We start from the raw sequence: 26,395 nt of genomic DNA, 5'->3' as shown, positions 1-26,395 counted from the left end.
AGAAGATTTTTTAAAGTCATTTTCAACAAAACTCCATATATTTAAATCCAAAGAAAGCAAAAAAACTCTTATTTGAGTTTTCTAATATGTGTAGTCCATCCCATTGAATAAGGGAGGACGAATGAGATAATAACCCTCTTGAAAGCCGAAAAGAGTCATTTCTCTTGGGTGTTAAACCAAATGAGAAATTACGAGGCTCTGATACCAACTGTTAGGAATGAGTCGGCATTAAGAGGTGGGGGGGGGGGGTGGGTGAATTAGTGTAGTAGAAAGATTACGTCGGTTTCAAAAATATTCGTTCGATTAAAACTGATTTCGACAAAAACTGTTTCGGAGAAATGTTGACTTTGAAGTCGTATTTGTAAGCATAATGGAAGTAAAGCAAGTAAGTAGTTTGCAGTGAAGGTAAATAGCAAGAATAGAAATGCAAACCAAGTTTTTATAGTGGCTTGGTCACTGTGACCTATATCCACTCCACCGATTCCCCTTCTATCGAGGCCACCAGCATCCACTAACGATCTTCATTTAATATGCGAAGATAAACCTCCTTCTTACAACTCTATTCTCCTTTTGTAGGCTTAGGAGAGAACCTTTACACCCCCTTTTTACAAAGCTTCCCTCACACTCTCCCTTAGAATGGTCTCTAAACTTTAGAAGGAGGGACTATATACTTTACAAGGGTTTTCAACTCTAGAAACACAGAGTTTTTGTTCACTTTTCTTGCTACTCCATGTAGGAATAGCTAGGATATTTATAGACCCCAAATGACTTCAAAAATAGAGCCAAAATTCAAATCCCCTAAAATTTCAGGGCATGGGCGGTACCACCGCCTGACACAGTCTCGGAGACAGTGCCACGATGGTTTTGCTAGTCATAGGTGCCCAGCAAGCCAATCACGTGAGTGATGGCACGTGTGACTTGATACAGAATCTTTTTGCTTATTATATTTTGGCATATATCACTTTATAACTATTGCATAAATGCATACATATATTGTGATGTCCTTCGATTTGTGCAATGGGAATCGGATCGTGATGAGATCACGATAATGAGATCGATTCACCTTTAAACACATATCCTAAATAATCCCGGTCATAGGTTACTCGAGAGGGAGATTGTGATAACCGGATAGACTGGTGTGCTGTATACCCGTTCATATGATGGATGCAGCTGGTCTCATAGCTGCTCGTGTAGGGACACTAGGGATACAGTACAGGTGCTCATTGGAGAATCAGTTCACTGATTGATCCGCTTACGGAATGCTGGATGGTTGATGATGCCTTATTGTCAGACAGTGATTCCGTAGTCCTAGTGGTGTATCTGGTCCTTAGACTTGAGACACCAAGGATGTCCTGTATGAGTGCTCCACTCTTTGATACCAGACTTATAGGTTTGGCTGTCCCCAGATCTAGTACAGCTGGTCATTGGGAGTGGTAGTCGACCTTACGAGGGCTATTGAGTGTCGATAGAGGATCATCCACTCTCGGCGTCATGAGAGGAATATCCTATGTGTTCTTGCTCAGACAAATCCCTAGCCAGGGTCATTCGGGTTGAGAGAGAAAGAGTTCTCCGGAAGAATCCGATTAGAGTGAGACTCGAGTAGAAACCGTATGGGTCTGACAGCACCATGCTCGATATACGGTCTTTGGGATATAGGTATGGATGAGGGACTATAGGTACATGGTAATTGAGGACAGACAGGTCCAATGGATTGGATTCCCCTGTATCGTCTGGGGACTACGGCGTAGTGGCCTAGTACGTCCGTAGTCGATGAGTCGAGTGAATTATTACAGAGATAATAATTCACTGAGTTAGAAGGAGTTCTGACAGGTATGACTCACGGCCAGCTCGATATTGGGCCTAGAGGGTCACACACATATGGTAGGCATTGCGATGAGTAGAGGTTCGGATATGAGATATCCGACGGAGCCCTTGTCTTATTGGATGCAGATCCAATACCCACTAGGGAAGGACCCATTAGGGTTTGACACGGGATCTCTATAAATAGGAGGGATTCACAGCCTCATAGGCTAGAGTCTTTGCTTGCCTTTCCTATTCTCCTCTCCCTCTCCACCTCAGAGTAGGCCTGGAGTTTTGAGGAGCGTCGTCGCAACCCTGCTGTGTGGATCACCGCTAGAGAGGAGGACGCTTGACCTCCTTCACCCTCTCTTAAGGATCTGCAAGGAAACAGGGATATACGATCTCCCTAGGTAACACAATCTCTATACGCAGTTTTATGTTTCGCGGATTTTTCGCACCAATCTTCGCACGACGACGAACATCTTTTTGGGAATCGGGGATTTTGTTTTCTTGTTCTTCCGCTGCGCATGTGATGTCGCCCCCATTGATTTCCCAACAGGTTTCACCTATTTGGTCACTATTTGAGCCTTTCTCTTGACCCAACATAGCCCAAACTTGGGCCCAACTATCCCCTAATTGGGTTGGCCCAATTCTAATCCTAATTATGTACTAACTATGAATTTTAAGACATTTACTAAGCTAAACAAAGTCCGTAAATCTAGGTTTTTTTCGACGAACTTCCGGCGATCTTTCGACGAACTTCCGATGATCTCTCGGCAATGTTCTAGCGGACTCCCGGCAAGCTTCTGGACTTCACGACGATCTTCTTAGAGAGTTCCGATGAGCTTCTTTGGCAAGCTCCTGGACTTCTCGATCAATTTTGGTAGAACTTCCGACGAACGTCCGGACTTCCGACGAACGTCCGGACTTCCGACGAGCTCTCGTACTCCCAACGAAATCGCATTTTTGACTTCGAAACTTTATTTAGCTTAATGCATTGTTATCGTAGTTAATCATGCATACATAAAACACAACTCGATCTAGACAATTATTACTAAGCATGAATCATATTGTCCGACATGTCATTGGTCCATCGACGCTTCGTCCGATTCTTCGGCGCATCGTCCTCTCTTACAGTCTATTGCCCAATCGGCCAGTTGACCTCCGCAACTCCGATATCCTTGGTGCAATATTCGCTCTTCTTGGCCCGATGCCTGAAACCATGGCCCAAAGCCTTCTATCGATACGTCGACCGATCCTCCAACACGACGTCCAATCTTCTGACGTATTTTTCTCCGGCCCGACATGATTCTTTCTGCTTTAATTGTCTCTCCCAGATCGAAGCTTCTAACGTCACTCAAAATACAAATTAAATCATAAATACTATCAATTGGTTTCATCGTCAAAACCTAAGATTTAACACAAACTACACCACCTCTCATTGTATTATTGCAAGACATACATTTTGTATGTCTCGATGACTTGACATTAGGATCCTTTGGATCCTTGAGATAGGTGTCCTTCACAAGATCCTTTTTTGAGTTTCTTACTTACGAGTCATCTGAAATACCACTAGTGTAGCAATGGATTCATCTGAAGTACCACTAGTGTAGCAATGATTTATGATTCTAAAACTGCAGCAACAATCCAAAATACTAAAAAGTAGCAATAATCCAATTGCATTAATTATCCTTTTTTTTTGTCTCTTATCGGTGCATGTATTTGATGTAATTGAACAATCATATTTTGTCAGTATTTTATCCATTTATCAAACTATTTATATAATCCAACTCATTTTTTAAATATGAAACTCTTAGCTTATGATAACTTAGAGGTATTAATTTAGAACCATGCTTTCCAATTACTACAATCATACACTTAAAACTATCTAAACAGGTTATAATGAATGTAATACCTATTTGATAAAGAAACTCTTGCTTTGTTATTATAAGCATTATGTATATTTGTTTGTTAGCTCTTCGTTGACTTTGTATTAATTTATTTGATTTTTGAAATATATATGTAAATCTATTGGTCCTTTCCTTTATGAAACTTTTGAATTCTTAACAACAATAATTTTTTTTTCCACTTCTATCTCATGCTCTCTTACCACTTACATTTATCTCTTCCACCTCGTTATATTCTAGAACTTTGTTATCCTTAGGTAAATAGCCATATGATTCAATCTTTTGGATCTTTTTCTCATTCATGTATGCTTCTAACTCAAGTTTAATCTCTTCATGATATTTTTGCATGTATATGCATTTTTAAAATTTATGACTTGATATTGTTTTGTGCAAACTATACCACCTCTCGTTGTATTATTGCAAAACATACATTTTGTATGTCTTGATGAGTTGACAATAGGATCCTTTGGATCCTTGAGATAGGTGTCCTTCAATGCAAGATCCTTTTTTGAGTTTCTTACTTAAGATTCATATGAAATACCACTAGTGTAGCAATGATTCATGATTCTAAAACTGCAGCAACAATCCAAAATACTAAAAAGTAAGAATAATGCAATTGCAAAGACTAACATATACAAAATTTACATGTTATATTAATAAAAATATTCACATGAAAAGAAGAGGATGCTCTGTGGAGAAGTTTGGTTGGATGGTTGTTTTGTTAGGTGATTGGGAAAGAGGGAGGATAAGGGATTGTGGTCCGCGAGAAGGAGAATGGAATGTGCTGTGGAGGGGAGGAGGTGCGATAGTAGAGGGGAGAGGGTTGTAATGAAGAGGGGGAGAGGGAGGAGGGAGGAGAATCGAATGTGCTGGGGAGGTTAGCGTTGGGGAAGGGGGGAGCTTCGACAATAGGAGAGCTCGCCCGCTCAACCCAATAAGCGAGTGCTCGGGCCATGCCTTGGTCCGCTTAGATACCTATAGACGAGCATTTGACGATTTCATTGATATGTACTTTTTTTAGTTGTGATCGTCTCATATGATTTCTTTAAACTTTATAATAAACTATATCTTACAATAATCAACTCGATTATTTGGAGTGTCCATATGGATTTGCCTCCAAGAGATGATTCGACTTATTTATTTGTCTCATAATGATACTTTTTAAGTTTTAACCGGAGTCAAGAGTCGTCATACGATTAGTTTATTGTTGTTTGATCATTATATTTGAAACTAGAAAAGATAATGGAAATAATTTATGCTGATTAGTTATAAATCAACTTAGTAACCATATGTAGCAAGTTATACATTATATTATTTATTTGTCTCGTAAAGATTTTATGTGGCACCAGTGTAACGTTAGACCCTTGTTCATTCTAAAACCACCTCCTACGAGTGAGTGCCTACACAAACATTAAGCTCTAAGCAAACAAAAAAGAAAAGAAGGTATCATCATTTAACCATATTTTTATCTTGGATAAAGCAACTAAATATATTCTAATTAAGCCCCGAATCAATTTAATTCCTGGCCTTTCAGCGGCTGCTCACTAATTAAACCCAGTTTTATCAGACATGGACATATTGGAGCAAATAACCCATGAAAAAATATGTTTATCCAGGAGAAAGCAACTAAAAATCTTGTGATTAAGACTCTGATCAAATTTAATTTCTCAACTTTCAGAGTTTACTAACTAAATTAGCCCAGTTATATAAAATATTGTAGCAAATAACATCATGAACCTGTGACGAAAATAGGATAACCTGATCTACACAGAGACCCTATAGTCTGAATACTTGAGCTGCATCACACCATTTGTATCACTCTTGTATCTATAGACAAGAAAAAAATAAAAAGAAAGAAGTATATATATATATATATATATATATATATATATATATATATATATATATATATATATATATATATATATATATATATAAAGAAATTGAAGGAAAAGAGAATATTTTATTGTATTTTATGGCTACTAAATATTCAATGCCACTCTGACAAGTTAAAATTGATTAGTTTAAATCCTTATTGTGGAAGGAACAACTTATTAAAGTACCTGAAAGTTGAGGATTTCTGAAAAAAAAATCAGATCACTCTCTTAATTTGGATCTATTTGCAGATTTTTTTTATGAATCCCATATAGATATTGAAAACAATTCAATTGCTATTTTGACCAATGCAATATTTTATTTGTTCAAGTTGGGACCTCTGAATTATCGGGTTTTGTCAGAGCAAGCAGAGAAAAATGGGAAATAATGCAAAAGACCGGAGAAACCTCTTCAGAAGCCAATATTGGAAACAGCTACAAGCAACCTAAGCAGACCATGGATTTGATGTTTCCCGTGTGTGTTTTGCTTGGCAAATGTACTTCTGAGAATGATCTTACAATCGATAGGAAAGGACAAATTTTTATGTGGCTGGTTGGGTGTGACGTGAGTTTAACTCGGCAAATTATATACTCTTCAAAGTAGAAAATTCTCATTATCTTCTTCATCTTGTGTAAAGAACCTCTGTTAAATTCACCTATAGATCAACCCATGCTATTTTTGGACACTCATAAAAGAGGTAAAGAAAGAAGATAATTTAGATCGATCGACCGCCCTATAGATCCACCCTGCTATTCTTGGAAGCTGATAAGACCTAAAATTATTTTACTAAAAACTATAAATAAAAATTTAAATATTTTTAATTAAAATATAAATACAGTTTGTTTGTTTTTTTTTTTTGTTGTATATCTCGATAGTCAAAACAGTCATAATATTATAATTATCATAATATTATTTATACTGGTGATTGAGTTTATACACGTAGAAGGATTTAGGTTACTAGGTTTCAAACGTCCCTTTGTGGACCAAAGTAATGTTGCACTAAGGGATCCTGTACAACATCCCCTATTAGGCACATTGATTTCAGTAGGCATCTTTAGACATATCATCAAACTTTCATAAACATCTCATTACCCTTATCCTATCTATTTAGAATCAACTACATAAATCTTTTTTTTATGGGAAAGATCTTTAATTAAACCAAGAGTGCTTACATCCTTATATATAATTTCTACTAAACTTTTAAACCTAAAGATTCCGCTCCTAACATTTCATGGGGATTTAAGTATACCTTATAATTCCGAAACAGAATTTCTATAATCATTAGGTCCCAAACTTGAAATTCCTCAACCAAACACACAGATAATTCTGATTCAGATATTCTATTGAAAAATATAATTCTGGAGTATACTAAACTAAGGACGTAAGACAGCTACACCCTAAAGCTGCAGGTCACCAACATGAGACGCATCAACCAAATCAATGACATCTGAAGCAATACAGATCTTTGCAGCCAGATAAGACAACTAAAATGTAGTAAAGCTCACAATGAACGAGTTCAACTTAGTTGGAAAGGAACAAAAGCGAGAAAGAAACAGCTCAGACGAGAATACATACCATTAGAAATTCTGTTTATTTAAAGATTGACGATACTTTGATTGCTGAAGAAGCCTTTTCGAACACAACATCAGATTCTTCAAATACCCCAAAATTGATACATCAAACAATACAGAAGATGCCACTACAAGTAACTCAGGTTCTGTACGTGTCATGTTCAATTCTTCCACCCGTGAATGAGCAGCTCCACCAACAGCCAAGAAGCTGATCAATTATCTCATTCTTGAATACTTCACAACGTCTAGCAGAACATGCAACCTATGGAACTGAATCTTATGTGAGAAGAGAGAAGAGAGAAAGAGAGAAGAGCAGTAAGTGTTGAATCTCGGATTTTGATGATGAAACCAATTGATAATATTTATGATTTAATGTGAGTTTAAATGACGCAGGACTAGCTTCGATCAAAAAAGACAAATCGATTAAAGTAGAAGGAATCATAAGCTGAGTTAGAACATACATATCAGAAGATTGGACGTCGGGCCGGAGATCGATCGACGTGTCAGCAGAAGGCTTACATTCGTGAATTCGAGCATCGGACCAAGAAGATCGGACATTGCGCCAAGGATATCAGATGTTACGAGAAGACAACATGTTGATTGAGTAATACGTCGAAGGAGAGGACGACGCGTCGAAGGATCAACGCCGGAAGAACCAATGACATACCGGACAATATAGGATTCGCTTATAATTGATTATGTCTGGATCGAGTTAGTTTAGAGTCTAATTGAATCGGTTTAGAATATAATTAGGCCAACTCAATTAAGGGTCAATTGGGCCCAAGTTTATACTATGTTGGGCCAAGTGAAAAGGCCTAAACAATGACCCAACAAGTGAAACCGTAGTGGCACAGTCTCCGAGACTATGTCAGGCGATGGTACCGCCCAGTGGTAGGGTGCCAGGTAGTGGTACCGCCCAATGTCAGGCTGTAGGCGATGGTACCTGTTAGAGCTAGCCCCAGGATATTTACCAAAGGGTAATTTTGGCAACACAACAAAGACAATAAAGCGGAAATAATAAAAGCGACAAGAACAAACAAAACACCAGAACACCAGATATACGTGGTTCGGTCAAATGACTTTAACCTACATCCACGGAAGAAAGAGGAGCAAACTACTATTATAAAAGAGGGACACTTACAAATGCCTTAGGAAATGTTCCTAGGCCATAAAACACCTTCAGCTTCCTAAACAAGAAGACTTCAAACCATAAGCAGGTTTTCTTGTGATGCCTGCTGTACTTCTTGTGGTGTCTGTGGTACTTCTCGTGGTGTATCTAACATCAAAGCTCAGGCCCTTATTTATAGTTCCAAGACGAGACAACAAGTCTGATTTTCCCGATGTGGGACTATGGGACTTGCCAAACTAACAAATCTCCACCTTGGCATGTCCCAACAAAACTTGCTCCACCTTCTTCACAAAAGCCCCAACGGGCAATCACCAACAATGAATACCAACCAAGTCCAAGCACTGCTTGAACTTGTAAACCGGAAGAGGCTTCGTAAACATATCAGCTGGATTGTCCTTCGTATGAATTTTCTGAACAAGGACCTTTCCCTCAGCAATCAACCACTTAGCGGAATTATCACAAGAAACTGCATCTGAATAGGAAGTAGGCTCACCAACTTCACTTGTTTCTTCTGCAACAGACAAAGCATATGCAACCAAATTTGCATACCTTTGTGGTGGTCGAATATTTCTCATATGACGCATATGCCATAATTTGGTGATGTCAGAATCAGACAATGATGATGACGAAACTGCAACTGAACCTGTGACAGTAGTTCCCTACAGAATATATAAGCTACCAGACCTACAAGCTTTCATAACAATAAGAGCACTTCTAGAAACTTTCATAACTCCACCTTCAGCTGTGTATTTACACCCAAGGGCCTCTAGGGTGCCTAAAGAGATGAGATTCTTTTTCAAATCAGGAACATGTCTAACATTAGTGAGCGTCCTCACAATACCATCATGCATTTTAATTCGGATTGTTCCTCTACCAACAACATCACATGCGGCATTATTGCCCATCAAAACAATTCCACCATTACAAGATATGTGGAAAACAAATCCCTATTGGGACACATGTGATAAGAACAACCTGAATCTAAAATCCATTCATTTTTAGACTTTGTCCTGTCATCAATAGCAAAGAAAATATTTCCAAAATTCTCATCAGATGCTACACTAGCTTCAGCGGATTCAATAGTTTTCTCAACAAATTTTTCCTTTTGCTTTAATTTATTTTTCAATTTAAAGCAATCAGATTTAATGTGCCCCATTTTATGACAATATCTGCATTCCAAATTTCTATGTCTGGATTTAGATCTAGATTTAGATCTACTACTGTCAAATTCTCTTTTATCCATTTTATCCCTGACAACCAGACCCTCAGCCTGATTTCCTCTACTTTCCCCAGTGATATCTCTGTCTATTTGCTCCTTAGATTTTAGTGCAGATTTAATTTCCTGATACGAAACTGTTTCTTTTCCATAAATCAAAGTATCACGGAAATGCTTAAAAGATTGGGGAAGAGAACACAAGAGCAACAAAGCCTTATCCTCATCATCAATTTTTGCATCTATGTTCTCCAAATCCATAACCAAAGAATCAAACTTATCAAGATGCGAGAGTATAGATGTACCTTCAACCATCCGAAGCATATACAGTCTCTGCTTCAAGTAGAGACGATTCTCCACTGTCCTCTTCATGTACAAGGCTTTAAGTTTGTCCCACATGCTCTTAGCCGTAGTCTCCGTAGCTACCTCCCGTAAAACCTCGTCAGAGAGGTTTAGAATGATGCTGGATCGGGCCTTCTTATCCATACCCGCAAGATCTTCCTTTGACGTACCATCTGGAATGTTCTCAGCACCCTGAAGTGCCAAATCAACTCCGTCTTGAACCAGAATGGCCTCCATCTTGAGTTGCCACATGCCGAAGTTGACATTTCTGTCGAATTTCTCGACAACAATCTTTGTTATTGTCATCGTTGCCAAAAGATCCCAAAACCAGGCTCTGATACCAGTTTGTTAGAGCTAGCCCCAGGATATTTACCAAAGGGTAATTTTGGCAACACAACAAAGACAATAAAGCGGAAATAATAAAAGCGACAAGAACAAACAAAACACCAGAACACCAGATATACGTGGTTCGGTCAAATGACTTTAACCTACATCCACGGAAGAAAGAGGAGCAAACTACTATTATAAAAGAGGGACACTTACAAATGCCTTAGGAAATATTCCTAGGCCATAAAACACCTTCAGCTTCCTAAACAAGAAGACTTCAAACCATAAGCAGGTTTTCTTGTGATGCCTGCTGTACTTCTTGTGGTGTCTGTGGTACTTCTCGTGATGTATCTAACATCAAAGCTCAGGCCCTTATTTATAGTTCCAAGACGAGACAACAAGTCTGATTTTCCCGATGTGGGACTATGGGACTTGCCAAACTAACAGTACCGCCCATATCCCGAAATCTCGGGGATTTGAATTTTGGCTCCAAGTTTTGAAGTCATTTAGGGTCTATAAATACCCTAGCTATTCCTGCATGAAATAGCAAGAAAGTTGAGCAAAATTCTGTGATTCTAAAGTTGTAAATCCCATTAGAAAGTTGAGTTCCCTCCTAAAGCTTATAGAGAGTTCTAAGGGAGGTATGTGAGGAATACCTTGCAAAAGAGAGTTGTAAAATGTTGGTCTCCTAAACCTATGAAAAGGAGAATAGGGGTGTAAAAAGGTAGTTGATCTTCGCCCATTGAAGGAAGATCGTTAGTGGATACTGGTGGCCTCGACGGAAGAGGAATCAACGAAGTGGATGTAGGTCACGACGACCGAACCACTATAAAAATCTGATTTGCATTTACTTCTTGCTATTTACCTTTACTGCAAACTGAATTCTTACTTTCACTACGCTTCCGCATGCTTTCAAGTTAAGCATTTCCGATATCGGTTTTTATCGAACGAAAAGATTTTCAAACTCAACGTTTTTATCCGCTGCACTAATTTACCCCCCCCCCCCTCTTAGTGCCGACTCGATCCTAACAATTGGTATCAGAGCTAAAAGAAATGACTCTTTTCGGCTTTCAAGAGGGCCTTTCTATCGTTCGTCCTCCCATGTTCAATGGGACGGACTACACTTATTAGAAAACTCGGATGAGAGTTTTCTTGCTTTATATGGATTTGAATTTATAGAATATTGTCGAAAACATATTTCAAAAGTCTTCTCTTCCAATGAACGATTGGAATGATTTGGAGAAGAAGACATTCTCTTTGAATGCCAAAGCTATGAATGCTTTGTTTTGCGCCTTAGACAAAAATGAATTTAATCGTGTTTCTATTTGCGAACGGCTTATGAGATTTGACACACTTGAAATCACACACGAAGGCACTAATAGAGTGATTTCGAGTTGTTTCATATGAAACCAAGCAAAATTATTGTTAGACATATACACCTGTTTTACGAATATCATCAATAGTTTAAAAGCATTTGATAAAAAATTTTTAAATTTTGAACTTGTTAACAAGATATTAAGATCTTTTCCAAAGAGTTGGGATCCTAAAGTAATGACTATTCAAGAATGTAAGAACTTGAACCATTTTCCAATTGAAGAACTTATCGGGTCTTTGATGACCTACGAAATGACTTATGTGGAACATGATGAACTTGAGAAGAACCTTCCAAAGAACAGGAAGGATTTAGCACTTAGAACAAATGAAGACCACTCGAGCGAAAGCTCAAGTGATGATGACTTTGAACTCTTAATAATAAAGCTTAAGAAAATTTTAAAACAAGAATCGAAGAATAAAAATAAACTTAAAAAGAAGAGGCTACCAAAAAAGAAAAAGACACTTAAGGTGACTACGGAGAAAACGAGCTCATCTGAAGAACAAGGGCAAGGTGGCAAACTGTGCTTTGATGACTTTATGTCAACAAGGTAAGCGACTCAATCGAATCTCTTTTTCCTTAACATGAAATTACTTAATGCTTTTCATGATTATATATATATATATATATATATATATATATATATATATATATATATATATATATATATATATATATATATATATATATATTATCATGACAATTGCATGTTTTGTAATAATACTTGCACATCAAATAAGATTAATTCCTTATATGTTACTTATATGTTATAAGAAACAATTATGTGTATCTTGATGATTTTGTATTGCTTTTCGGTTTTAAACATGATAGATGGTTTTCATAAGGAAAACAACTTGAGTATACTTGTATAAAATTAATTACATAAAATGAAACACATAAAAAGAAAAATGTATTATCATTGGAATTAAAATGATAAATCAAATCTCTTGTTTAAAGAAGCCTTATGTTTAATGTGTTATATTTTTTGTCATGATGATTTTGATGATAAAATTTATTTTTCGATATTAAATGATGATGCATGGTTTGATTTGGTATAAAAAGACAAAAGCATGCTTACATAAAATCAATCACAAAAGCTATTTTTTATAGGAATCTATCTACGTTGCCTTTATTGAATATTTCGAAAAGTAATTTTGATGATGATTTTGGATCTATTTTCATATGACTTGTTTTACTAATGAGATGATATATTCAACTAAATCATTTATCGCATTTATGACTTGTGATATATTCAACATGAAACATCTTTCTTAATGCACGTATGATTCACTCTTTTAAGAGAATATTTATCAAATCGTAATAAGTTGAGATTTTCTTTATATAAATTAAGACTTTTCATTATTCTCCTATGATTCTACTTACTATATATTTAAGAGAAGCTTTTCGATATAAATCATGAGATTTCTTATGCATGAATCGAGATAATTGATTATTTGTTCTCCTACAATTCTTTTGTTATTTACTAAAGAGAATATCTTTTTCGGAATTCATGACTAAAAATTTCTACTGAAGATCTTTTACTATTTGATCTCCTAAGATTTTATTTTGATTATTTAAAAAGGAGATTTGTCAAGTTGAATCATTTACGAATTGATCCTCTTTTATCTTTCATCTTTCATGTTATGATTTTCATATGATTATCTTTGTATTTATGTGATGCTTAGAGCATTGATGTAAAAAGAAAATGAATTGCACTATTAAAAATTCCCCTCTTCTTCTTTCTTGTTTAGAATGAAAAAGGAGAGAGAGAAAATCACTAGAATCTCTTGATAAATCAATTTATGTCATTTTGAATCTTCAGAAAATAATTTTGATGATTTGAATCTAAATAAGATTTTGTTTTCAATTGAATCAAGAACCTTCTCTTGATTTCTTAACTTGAGATTTTCTTTTATGAATCAAGATCTCTTGCTCTTTATTCTCGTATGATTCTTGCATTTTGATTTAAAAAATATTTTCTATATGAATCATGTCTTTTGGTATTCAAATAATCTTTGATATTATATCTTTCATGGTTTATTTATGATACTCTCTTATATTCATAAATTGTATACCTCATCACATTTGATTTAAATTTATCTTTGTCATGATGTGAAAATTGATGTAAAGGAAAAAAATTATAAAATTATATTCTTCCCTTCTATTTGACAATGACAAAAGGAGGAGATAAATTTACTCGCTTGCATGTTCTAATATAATGTAACACTTGCTAAATTTACTAGTTTACACATTGAAAACTTGTTAGCTGGCACACTTCAAGAAAATACAAAAACAAGCTATCTTGCACTTCTTAAAAAAGAAGAAAGAACTTGCTATCTTGAACATCACTAAGAATTGCAAGCTTGCAATCTCAAGAGAAGCAAAAGTTCTATCGTGCCTATCTCAAGAAGTAAAATTTGCACAACTCAAAATTGTTGCTAACTTGTATGTTATAAAACTTGCATATCTAAGACTTGATAATTGCACTTCTCATTTTTGTTGATGATAAAGAGGGAGAAGTTATGATGATGATCATGTATAGAATGATGTGAATCATGATTGCTTTGATTTGAATTCAATTTGAATTCAAGGTTTTAACAATATGACATATTGATAGGGGGAGTTAAGGTCAACTCTATCATCAATTGGTTGTCATCATAAAAAAGAATAAGATTGTTGAATCTCGGATTTTGATGATAAAACAAATTGATAGTGTTTATGATTTAATATGAGTTTAAGTAACGCAGGACTAGCTTCGATCAGAAAAGACAAATCAACTAAAGTAGGAGGAATCAGATACTGGACCGGAGCACACATGTCAAAAGATTAGACGTCGGGCCAGAGGATCGGTCGACATGTCGGCAGAAGACTTCAGTCCATGAATTCGGGCATCGGGCCAAGAAGATCAGACATTGTGCCAAGGAGATCAGCTGTTACGAGAAAACAACATTCTTATTGGGCAATACGCCGAATGAGAGGATGATGCGCCGAAGGATCAAACGAAATGCCAGAAGAACCAATGACATGTCGGACAACATAAGATTCGCTTATAATCGATTATGTCTAGATCGAGTTAGTTTAGAGTCTAATTGAGTCGGTTTAGAATGTAATTAAGTCAACTCAATTAAGGGTCAATTGAGCACAAGTTTGGGTTATGTTGGGCCAAGTGAAAAGGCCCAAACAGTGACCCAACAGGTGAAACCGTCATGGCACAATCTCCGAGACTATGCCAGGCGGTGGTACCGCCCAAACATAGTCCCCAAGAGATTGTCAGGTGGTGGTACCGTCAGACTGGGCGATGGTAGTGCCTAGTGGCAGGGTGCCAGGCGGTGGTATCGCCCAGTGTCAGGCTGTAGGCGATGGTACCGCCCAGTGTCAGGCGATGGTACCGCCTGTACCCTGAAATCTCGAGGATTTGAATTTTGGCTCCAAATCTTAAAGTCATTTGGGGTCTATAAATACCCTAGCTATTCCTGTATGGAATAGCAAGAAAGTTGAGCAAAACTCTGTAATTCTAAAGTTGTAAACCCTATTAGAAAGTTGAGTGCCCTCCTCCTAAAGCTTAAAGAGAGTTCTAAGGGAGGTGTGTGAGAGATACCTTATAAAATAGGATTGTAAAAGGTTGTTTCCTAAATCTATGAAAAGGAGAAGAGAGGTGTAAAAGGATAGTTAATTTTCGCCCATTGAAGAAAGATTGTTAGTGGATATCAGTAGCCACGACGGAAAAGGAATCGACGAAGTAGATATAGGTCACGATGACCGAACCACTATAAAAATCTAGTTTGCATTTACTTATTGCTATTTACTTTTATTGCAAACTGAATTCTTACTTTCACTATGCTTCCGCATGCTTTCAACTTACGCATTTCCGATATCGATTTTCATCGAACAAAATGATTTTCAGATTCAACGTTTTTATCCGCTGCACTAATTCACCCCTCTCTTAGTGTCGACTCGATCCTAACAGTAAGTACAATCACAACTAACATCTGGACTTGGGAATGTCAAAAATAAAGCAGAAAACGAAACATTTTGCTGCGAATGTAACCTAAATGCAAATGCAACAATTATCTAAGTAGGGTTGTATCCTTTAGCGGTGAAGACCAATCACCCTTCGATGACAAATTCTTAATGAACCACTACCATCTATTCGAACAAAGATAGTTTAAGGAAAAGATGCCAATAGCACTGGTCCAAGGTCTTGAGTTAAGAGAACATGTTGCAGTTTGCTGTTAAAAAGACTAGAACTAGAACGTACAATTCATTAGTAAATAGCAGAAGGGTTTGGATTCATTTACCTTGAAAGATCAGCCTTTCGAAATGTGCCTACGCCTGCAATATGTACAGTTCTTGCTTGCTTATCAAGAAACTACCAATGGAATTCCCCGACTCCATAATAAACTGCTCGTAGAAGGTTCCCACACTCTTACTGTCGACATCAAGTGATAGTTCTTCAATGTTGGGCATTCCCTCTGCTTGAACACCATTTCCACATATGAGAAAGTGGCTGCCTAGAATAAATGATCCAGATGCACGAATTGCAACTCCATCATGCTCATGGGGACGGCATTGAAGTTTTTGCACAACATGAACAATTTTCTCTTGAGGCCGACAACCTGCCAATTTTCTCCGTATATCTGATAGAGTTGAAAATATATCATTCTGCCCAGTGTATGTCTTTCCTGAGAAGCTGATCAGAAAAAGAATGGGTATTAGCACATCTACAAGGAAGTTCATTCTCAAAATATATTCAAGGGGCCAATTTCATATGTACCCTCTGGCATAGGTAAATTTTTGAGTGCTCCATTTTAAAGTTACAAATGCCATGTGTAGCCACCTATAGTCAACATACCTTCATATATTACACTCAATTCTTTCACATATACCATGAAACAATTCAAGATGCAGCGTTCAAGAAATTTCTCAATTTTAGAGGATATCCATGACATTCTGATGGGTAATTATGAATTATAGCTTTGAAGAGGCATCTGTGATATTTGCAACTTTAGAACACCAAAGTGCACTTATGATATCAGGATACAAGGAGCAGAAGAAGTATTATGACAAAATATCCACAATGATACAAACATCAATCAGAAAATGCTTAAATTAATCCAATAAGAGCACTACTTTTAACTGTTATGGTTAATCTCTCATCAATTAGGAATCTTATCTTTTGTTTGCCTAGATCATGTAGATGTACAACAAGTGTATGTATATCCAACAAAGATATATATAAAAATACAACTTATTGGGTTTCACATACTTAATTGAGTCAGGTTACTAGAATGAATATAAAAATTCTTTTTAACATTACTTGCTAGTTCCATATCACAAGCTACAGGTTCATAAAAGCATATTACATAAAACTGATCTGTGTAACTATGATGTGGTTGTCTTCCTTACCAGTGATAGATTAGGCCTATGAATTTGAAAAATCTGAAATCATGACTCCCGAGTAGGGATGGAAAAAACAGATAAACCAAGGAGCAGGCTTCTATACACACACATATCTGCACCTAATTGATTTTCTTTTTGGGTGTTCCAACGGAACTTTTTGAGACACTAATGATCCAACAAAAAGACAAGTTAGACAGCTGATTGTACCCAAAAAAAAAGTTTGTTCTTAGATTATGCCACTTTTGGAGTTATTTAATGATTTAGTGAATTAACAAAAAGGTGACTTGAGTTGGATTTAGCTTGAACCTATCGGGCTGCTAAACGAGGATGGACATTTCAAATGATGCAATATTCATGTCATGCACATACGAAAACATGATACTGAGAGTGTATCCCCTCCAGTACATGTTAGATACTTCAAATATAATTTATGATCACTTCATAATACTAGTATCTACAGTTTCCTTAATGCAGCCTATACATGCAGAACAAGTATATCATCTGCGTAAGGCTCGTAAAAGCATCAACTTCCAGCAGTATGTAATCTGGACTTTGGATTATAATCTCTTTAAGGTTTGTGTCAGGGTGTAATGTACTTCTGTGGAAAGACTTACACAAGACCATTCTTATGCTCCTCATTAGCTACATATATGACAATCATACAAACAACAACAAAGCCCTAAAGTCCCAACTATTTGGTATCAGCGATATTTTGCTATCAGTGAGATCGATAAAAAATATATGTTTTAAGAGTATTTAAACCTTTATTATAGTTTCTATTAAAGTGTTTTTAAGTCTTCCTCAACCTCTTCATACTAGTAATGATTTCTTCTGGCAGATCTCTTGAGCACATGCTCATAGCACAAGTCCTTGAACTGCAAGGGCCAAATTTGTTAACTTCAAAGTTGGTTGATGAAGAGAGGGAAAAACAACTCAAACCAGTTCAGACCTGGTGAAAGGTGGCATGTGTCGTCCCGAGAAGTCATGGATGGTCAAAGGGGAATCGATCGATGGAGTCTAGATGTTGCCCGATCTCTCGATATGGAGCCCAAGACCCTGTAGAAGACCAAGACGGGCTTCGCCCGCCCTCGATCTCTCCGATGTTTAAGTCAACAATGCCCAAGGTGCAAAGGAAATAGGGCGCAAAACAGAGGTAAATAAATGAGAGTGATTATTTATACCCAAGGTCTTGTGACTATTGGCGGTTGAGCGGTTTAGGTAGTTGTGGGGGTGGCACAACCATCTGCTAGTGTAACGTATTACCAAGGTGGTTCAACTATCGGTCGAGGTGGCTCAACCAATTGCCGAGTGGCTCAACTACCTCTTATGTGGTTCCATGTCACAATTGTCCTGATGAGGTGGCAGTCTTCGTTGCTAAGGTGGAGGTGTCCATGTGTTGATTTTGGAATGGTTCATTTTATCCTATATCACTTGTCCCCGATTGTGCTTCAACATAGAGGACTTTCTAGGCGAAGTACAATGTCCACTTCTAAACGACATCAGATACCTCAAGCAAAGGAATCATTGCTGACCTCTCCATGTCTAGGTTAGGTCCCTTTAGCCTCTTTCTTTCTTTCTGAGTTCCCCGACCCTTGACTCCAATTATGTCGATTTGCCACCATTGGTAGGAAGAACTCACATCAAGCGGTGGAAGCTTGTCTCAGACTGACCTCTACCATAGTAGATCGAGAGATTCACATCGTATGGTGGAAAATAATACCAACTGAAAGGTTATAATAATTGGGCATGGAGTGTTTTGACCGACCTACTTTAAGGCCACCGGAGTGCCCTATCGAGCAACGGATAGAGAATGCAGCTGATCCGCTACGGGGCTACTGATGTGCCCACATCGTGGCGATAGATGGAAGATGCAACAGACCCACTTTGGGGCTACTAAGGTGCCCACATCGGGCGACTGATGGAGGATGCAGCCGACCCACTACAAGGCCATTGAGATGTCTACAGTGGGCGATGGGGAGACACCGCATTGGGTAGGTCCGATAGAGTGCCCCACCCTCCTGAGAGATATGTGGGACATATCATAGGAGAGGACATTGAGGATACTGATCCCTTAAACCTACGAGATGACTATTACGAGCATAGACTCTAGGAAGTGACAAGAGACCATGAGTTCTAAGATGGATTCCAATAAGATTTTGAACTTAGTTGATGCACTTAAGGGTATCGTACCCATTAGTTGCAAGTGGATCTTCAAGAAGAATATCAGAGTAGATGGAAAGGTAGAGACCTATAAGACAAGGTTAGTGGCAAAAGGGTATTGTCAAAGGCAAGGAGTTGACTATGACAAAACTTGTCACCCGTAGCCATGCTGAAATCCATCCGAATTCTATTGGCTATCGCAGCACACCATAATTATAAGATCTAGCAAATGGACGTGAAAACTGTGTTCCTAAATAGCAACCTCGAGGAGGAGGTGTATATGATACAATCTGCGGAATTCATGTCCAATGAGAGTCTAGATAAGGTGTGCAGATTGCTTAGATCCATATATAGACCAAAGCAACCTTCCCGAAGTTGTAACATAAGATTTGATGAGACGATCAGATCTTATGACTTCGTTAAGAACGAAGATGAGCCTTATGCGTACAAGAAGGTAAGTGGGAGCGCTATCACCTTCTTGGTGCTATATGTGGATGGCATCCTGATCACTGGGAATAATGTAAGAATAATCTCCAGCAATAAGCTGAAAGAGTTCCAAGCTAGATATTGTTGCTGGCTCGACCATAGAAGCGGAGTACATTGCTGCGACAAAAGTGACAAAGGAGGGAGTCTTGATGAAGAAGTTCATCGCAGATCTGGAGTTGTGTCGGGTAGCAAGGAGCCGATTCCCTGCAACAACAACGAGAAGGAACCCAAGTCTCATAAAAAATCCAAGAACGTTCTGAGAAGATTCTACTTGATCAAAGAGATCGTAGCCCGTGGTGATGCAGTAGTGGAAAGAGTTCTATCCGAAGATAACATCGCAGATCCACTGACAAAGCCCTTGTCTCAGATTATTTTTTAGCATCATAGAGGTCTGATGAGGATTAAGCACATAAATGATTGACTTTAGGTCAAGTGGAAGATTGCTAGTTACTAGTGTCCCTCAAGCCAATCACGTGAGTGATAGTATGTATGACATGCTACATAGTCTTTTTGTTTATTATTATTATTATTATTATTATTATTATTATTATTATTATTGTCTCACTTTATATTAGATAAATATATTGTGATGTCCTTGGATCTGTGTAATGAGAATTTGATTATGATAAGATCATGATAATGAGACAAATTCGCCTATAAACATAGACCCTAAAGATTCCCGGTCATAAGTTACTCGAGAGAGATATCGAGATAGCCGGACAAATCGATGTACTATATACCCGTCCATATGATAAAGGCAGCTAGTCTCATAGCTGCTTGTGTGGGGACACTAGGGATATAGTGCAGGTGCTCATTAGAGAATAAATTCACTAAATGATCCGTCACAAAATATTGGATGGTTAATAATACCTCATCGTCAAACAGCGGTTTCGTGGTCCTAATTGTGTGTCTGGTCCCTAGACTTGAGGTACCAAGGATGTCCTACAGGAATACTCCGCTCTTTGATACCAAACTCATAGGTCTGGAGGTTCCAAATCTAGCACAGCCGATCATCGGGAGTAGTAGCCAACCTTATGAGGGCAATTGAGTGTCGATAGAGTCTCATCCACTCTCGGTGTCATGAGAGGAATGTCCTAGTTAGGGTCATTCAGATTGAGCGAGTTCTCCGGGAGAATCCGATTAGAGCAAGACTCGAGTAGATTCCATATGGGCTTGACAGCATCATGCCCAGTATATGATCTTTAGAATATTAGATGGATGAGGGACTATATAGACATGGTAACTGAGGACAGATAGGTCCAATGGATTAGATCCTCTTGTACCGTCTGGGGGCTATGGCGTAGTGGTTTAGTACGTCCATAGTCAATGAGTTGAGTTAATTATTATGGAATGATAATTGACTAAATTAGGAGTTTTAAGTCAGAAGGAGTTCTGACAGGTACAACTCACAACCAACTCGGTATTGGGCCTAGAGGGTCACACACATATGGTAGATGACACGACGAATAAAGGATTGGATATGTGATATCCAATAAACCCCTGTTTTATTGGATCCATTGGGTAAGACCCAATAAGAGCTTAAAGTAGATAATTGGATAGAGATCCAATTTCTATTAAGCTATGGGTAATTGAATAGAGATCCAATACCCAATATGGTAAAATCCATTAGGGTTAACAACAGGAGCTCTTTATAAAAAGGGATGTGGGACTAAAAGGATTATAAGGCTAGACCCCTTAGCCGCCACCTCCCTAACTTCTCCCCTGCTTCTTCCTCAACCGACTACCCCCCTCTTTTATGCGAGAGGGCAGCGAAAAGGACTACACCTGCTTTGTTGGTGGTGGTGCGCAAAAGCGAGGAAAGAACGCGTTGCAAGAGAAGATGTGTCGTCGCTTCATCCGTCATGTGGATCACCACTAGAGAGAAGAACACGAGATCTCCTTCATCCACGGACTGGGATCTGTAGATCAGGGATATACGAGTTCCCTTAGGTGAGCTCGTCTCACGTCTTACGCAATTTTCGATTTAACAAGTTTTTCGCTCCCAATCGTCACAAGCGATTTGATATAAATCTGTTTTTGGAAAACTGATTTCTGTTTTGTTTTTCCACTGCATATATAATGCTCCCCTAGGTTTTCCGATAGCCAGCACGTATAACCATTTTAGGAAAACGTGATTGAGATGTAGGGGAAAGAATTCCCTCAAAGGAGCAGGCATCTAAGATTGACATTTAGAGGAATAGCCAACCCTTCACGCGAGAGACACCACGAGGACAAGCGAGCTAGAAAAAATGCGTAACGCACAAAGGTTAGGATGGTTGAGTTTGTGTAACGGCTCAACATTGGCAACCAAACTTACGATGCTCAAGGCAAGCGAGGTGCTTAACAAAAGATGAGATTATGCAAGGAGGGGTGGGTTGCCTGACGATAGAAAGAGTTGTGGAAAGCTCACAGAACGAGAATTGCTAACTCAAAAAATTTGATACTCATGCAAAAGCTTGTATGCAGACGATGGAGTGTCTGTGGCTATCCCAAGGCAATTGAAACTCGGTGACATGAAGCATTAAAACTTTCTCTTCTGCATGAAAAGGATACTTCCTTAAGAGGCTGAAGTGTGCAACAAGTTCAACATGTTACTAAGCCTTGAGAGGCGTAATAAGGATTATATTGGCAAAGAGTCACAATCTAGCAAGTGTGTTCGTAGGGGCTCAACGGAGAGCTGACCCATGGAATGGTGGGCGCGAGGACCACCATCAACCCAATACAAACCGAGTGGAGCAACTTGGGTGGAACTTGGTAAAATGCCCAAATCGTATGAAAAGAGTCAACATAGAAGACAAAACATGGAGCGGAGACATAAAGTTTTCCTTAAATAAAGGTCAAGGATATGAACTCTTGTAGAGGCAAGACCGAGATCATGTTGTTCTATGGGTTCCTTGTTCTGATGGAGCAAACTCATTTTGCATGATGCCAAAGTCAAAGGGAGCTTCGAGGCACATGCACTTTTTCTTGGTGAAGCATTTGAACGAGGAACTAAGGTAACTCAACTTGCAAAAACGAAGTTGGGGTCAAAAGACCTTAACACTGTACAAAAGGACGCGGAGGCAAGTATTCTTAAAGAATATACAGTAGTGCTAAGGGGCAAGAGCCAATAATCTAGACAATGGCGTACCTATGTCAACAAAGTCAATGGACTTTCAAGAGAATTGCTAGACGATGGACTATCCTAGAGCTGCGCTTCGTTCGGGTGTTACCCAAGAATGGGTGGACAAAGATTGATTGCCAAAGGAGCGAATACAATCGGAGATGGTAAAAGCCTTACGAAGTGCTGGCAGGGGCCACACACGTACACATCGCTATTCAAGTTCATCCCACAAGATCATAATATAATGGAGATGTCATCAAGAGGCGACATGGTGCAACGGATCGTGGTGGAACAGTTTGAGGAAATGTCATTCATATGGGACAAGTCCTACGAGGGGTTTGATCATACGAAGGTATGATCTAGAGTTACTAGGGGCTCCACTTTGGTGAACAACACGACGACAAGAAGGGCTATGGATTCGAGTGAATGTCATGGTAACGCAGTGGCAAGTCTTCCGTACGTGCATCAGATAAAAGTTTTGGTCATCAATATATGAGAGTTGTGTATCATCTAAAGAAAATTCCGAGTGCAAGTACCAGTTAGTCCCATAGGGGTCTTAATCATACAAAGATATAATCGAAGCAACTAGAGAGTTGAACTGCTCTAGAGCTGATATTTGCTTAAGGGAGCCTAGCAAGGCAGAGGACAAGGCCAAGTAAGCGAATGCTGTAACCAAGGACGTAAAAGAGAACAGAATCGGTGCGAGCCCTACAACACAATGGCAAAGGCCATGCATAGGAGTTGCAATTTGTCTCCATCGACCAAGGAGAATTGCTCAGAGAACACAGAGGTGTTGAAGCAAGTGATTGAAAGGGGCGAGGAAGCGACGATAAGTCTAGAGAGACTTAACTACTCAAAACTAAGTGTCGGTTAGAATGGAGGTGGCTTCAGAAAAGTACACAGTGCCGTAGAGATGGATCTACCGATCGGGAAGAAAATGATGCAAATATGAGGTAACGAATAGTAGGGCCATGGCCATGGTAGCGCCATGTTACCGTAAAGACAAGACTTCCATGGAGTTATCGATCCCTTACTCTCATGAAGGGAAAGCGCTCGATCGTTAAAAGAGCCGAGGTGGAGAATATAGAGACAATCTCCAAGTACCGAGACAAAGCTGAAGGATAGAGGCCAAGAAATTTCGTATGACCGATGTCAACGGGTTTCTTATCAAAATAGCTAAAAGTGGGGGGACTTCGGGTCAATATAGGAGTGGTCAACCAAGAAACGAAGTAGTCAGTATGTCATATTGTACCTTTATTACTCAAAATAAACAAACAAAAATAATAGAGAAGTTAGTACAAATCCTAGAGACGATCAAAACTATGGGATACTTGTCTACTCAAAGTAGACAAACAAAAATGACTACGTATGACTGATGTCAACGGGCTTCTTATCAAAATAGCTAAAAGTGAGGGCACTTCGAGTCAATGTAGAAGTGGTCGACTAAGAAACGAAGTAGCCAGTATGTCATGTTGTACCTTTATTACTCAAAGTAGACAAACAAAAATGATAGATAAGCTAGTACAATCCTAGAGGCGATCAAAACTATAGGATACTTGTTTCAAGTCAGGGCAAAATTTTGCTCTTTTCGGACAAAACTTCTTGCATTCTAGAAGTTCGATAGAAATGACAAGGTGACTTGCAGTAGCTAACTCAACGCAAGGAGTGTAAAAACTTCGGGTGCTTCGAAAGCATGAGCAAAGAGCAGATGAAAACTAGTAACTAGCTCGATGTATTGAGTGCAACCCTTAAGGAGGTGAGTGAAGTCGAGTAACATTTGTCTTCTCAACCCTTAAGAGAATGGGTGAAACCAAGTATTCCAGTTCTCTTATTTATCCAACAGAGGAGCTTTGCACATGTTTAAAGACCCTTCAAAGAAAGTGGAAGACAATAGTTGTCAAATTCTCAGCAATGGTGATCGGTTCTACAGAGTAGATTGTCCGTCTCATTTTCCATCAGAATATCAATCAAAAGCGAAAGTGATGCAAACCTACTTGGAGGCGACAACTAAGTAAAAGAGGAATCATTTGGTAAATTTTGTAGAAGAAAGACATGAAAAACTTCAAAGTCGGCAAGGCAATGCTCGTTAATGCTCCAACAGGCATTCAATTAGTTTAAGCGACGCAAGACGATTGAGAGACTCGCACACAATAAGGTCTTTTCCTTTATCAAAGGGATCCATAGGAACTAATAAAGATTAACAAAACTTGATCGACCCCACACCAAAGTCAGAGTCATTGACAAGTTGAAGCAACGTGGCGGATCAAAGTTCGACTACTCAACAACAGCCAACGCAACTCCCAGGAGCTACCCGGGTGGCACATGGTTGGATGGGCCTTTGGAGTAGTGTCAAGGGTTGGTTCGCTACTCTATTCTGCAACAGTGTCCTTTAGGCACTTATGGGGACTTTTAGCTGCGACACAAGTTTTTTATATATGTTGTTCCTTTAATTGCTCAACACTCGGATCTATAAAACATTACTAGTCTAACAACTATCTTATATATTTTTTTTTTTTATCTCAAAGATACCTGATTACATAACACTCTGATGCTCCTCTCTATCTTAACCATCTAGTTTTTACTCTATGAATAATATCTTCATTAATCTCTTCATCTTTTTAATTGAGCTAAGATCCAAGATACTAAAATTTTTACTTACTTTGCCCATCTAACTTAACTATATCCTTCTGTCTATTCCTAATATTAACAAAAGTGTATCTATATTCAATTTAATCCTACTTAATCTAAAACCATAGTTTGACGTACTATTGAAATTGTATGGTACAGGCGGTACATATCGGTCTGACAGTTGATCGGAACATGGATTGCCTTGTACCGGGCAATATAGTAGTTGGGTGGGATGTATTAGGCGATACACCCTTTACCAAGTGAAATGGTTAAAATATGACCATTACTGATCTGTAATTTTAGGATTTCGATCGACATCAATCAAGACCTAGATTGTATTGGTTTTGACAGCTAATTTGAGCAATAGACCCATATGAATGCCTATTAAACCCCATTCCTCCCCTATCCTTTATCCTATTTCAATCTCACATCTTCAAACACTCTTTCTCACTCAATCACACTCTCATTCTCACAAATTCTCACTCGTGTTCAATATTAACAGAAGAACCATTTAGAACATGCTGCAAACTCGTCAACATCCAAAAAAGATAAATCTGTTATCCCTTCCTTATTTGGATTTTTTTTAGTGAAATAAAACTAAATTTGCATTTAGTTCTAACTTCTAACTAAAATACCCTAATTTAAGTGTTTTCCTAATTTTCATGTATTTTTGGAGATTTTCTGAGCATTTTTTGGAATTGTCGACATGTTCTGACACACCATGTATTGTACACCGAGACATACCGGATCGGCCAAAGACTAGTATGGCCAGTCGACATGAAATTGCAATCCTTGTCTGAAACCATTAGTTTATAAAACCATTACTATATTTATAGATAAGCCATATCATGTCATAACTAAATCTATCTTCCTAAGGGTGTATTAATACAGTCAAATAAGAAAGTTTTTACCTCACATGGGTCCTGTCAATTCACTCCAATAACACAAATATAGATATTGATATCAGTTTCAAATACGAATCAGATTGGTACATAATGACTAATATTTGAAACATTGACAAAGGCATGGTATCAAACCACATAAGTCAACATCAATTGATAATTAATTTTTCATTATTTTTT

General features: G+C 38.2%; 1 protein-coding gene across 8 annotated transcripts in view; it reads right to left on the bottom strand.

The window, feature by feature from the left end:
- Positions 1-7,046: 7,046 nt before the first annotated feature.
- The window catches only part of LOC135584182 (mitogen-activated protein kinase kinase 3-like), a 34,335-nt gene continuing 14,986 nt past the window's right edge, over positions 7,047-26,395 (bottom strand). For 6 of the 8 annotated variants that reach the window (XM_065169154.1, XM_065169152.1, XM_065169147.1 and 3 more), the window contains 2 exons: positions 15,835-16,226; positions 7,047-7,415 (listed from right to left, as the gene is read on the bottom strand). In XM_065169154.1, the coding sequence (XP_065025226.1) occupies positions 15,863-16,226 (364 nt within the window). In that variant the 3' untranslated portion in view covers positions 7,047-7,415; positions 15,835-15,862. Of the gene's footprint in view, positions 7,430-15,834; positions 16,227-26,395 lie in introns of all 8 variants that reach the window. The other 2 variants (XM_065169149.1, XM_065169148.1) reach the window with 2 other exon arrangements.

This window comes from Musa acuminata, chromosome BXJ3-9, assembly GCF_036884655.1.
Source record: "Musa acuminata AAA Group cultivar baxijiao chromosome BXJ3-9, Cavendish_Baxijiao_AAA, whole genome shotgun sequence".
NCBI lineage: Eukaryota > Viridiplantae > Streptophyta > Magnoliopsida > Zingiberales > Musaceae > Musa > Musa acuminata.
Note: the sequence above shows the minus strand (reverse complement) of the source record. Positions and strands in the feature narration are given on the sequence as shown.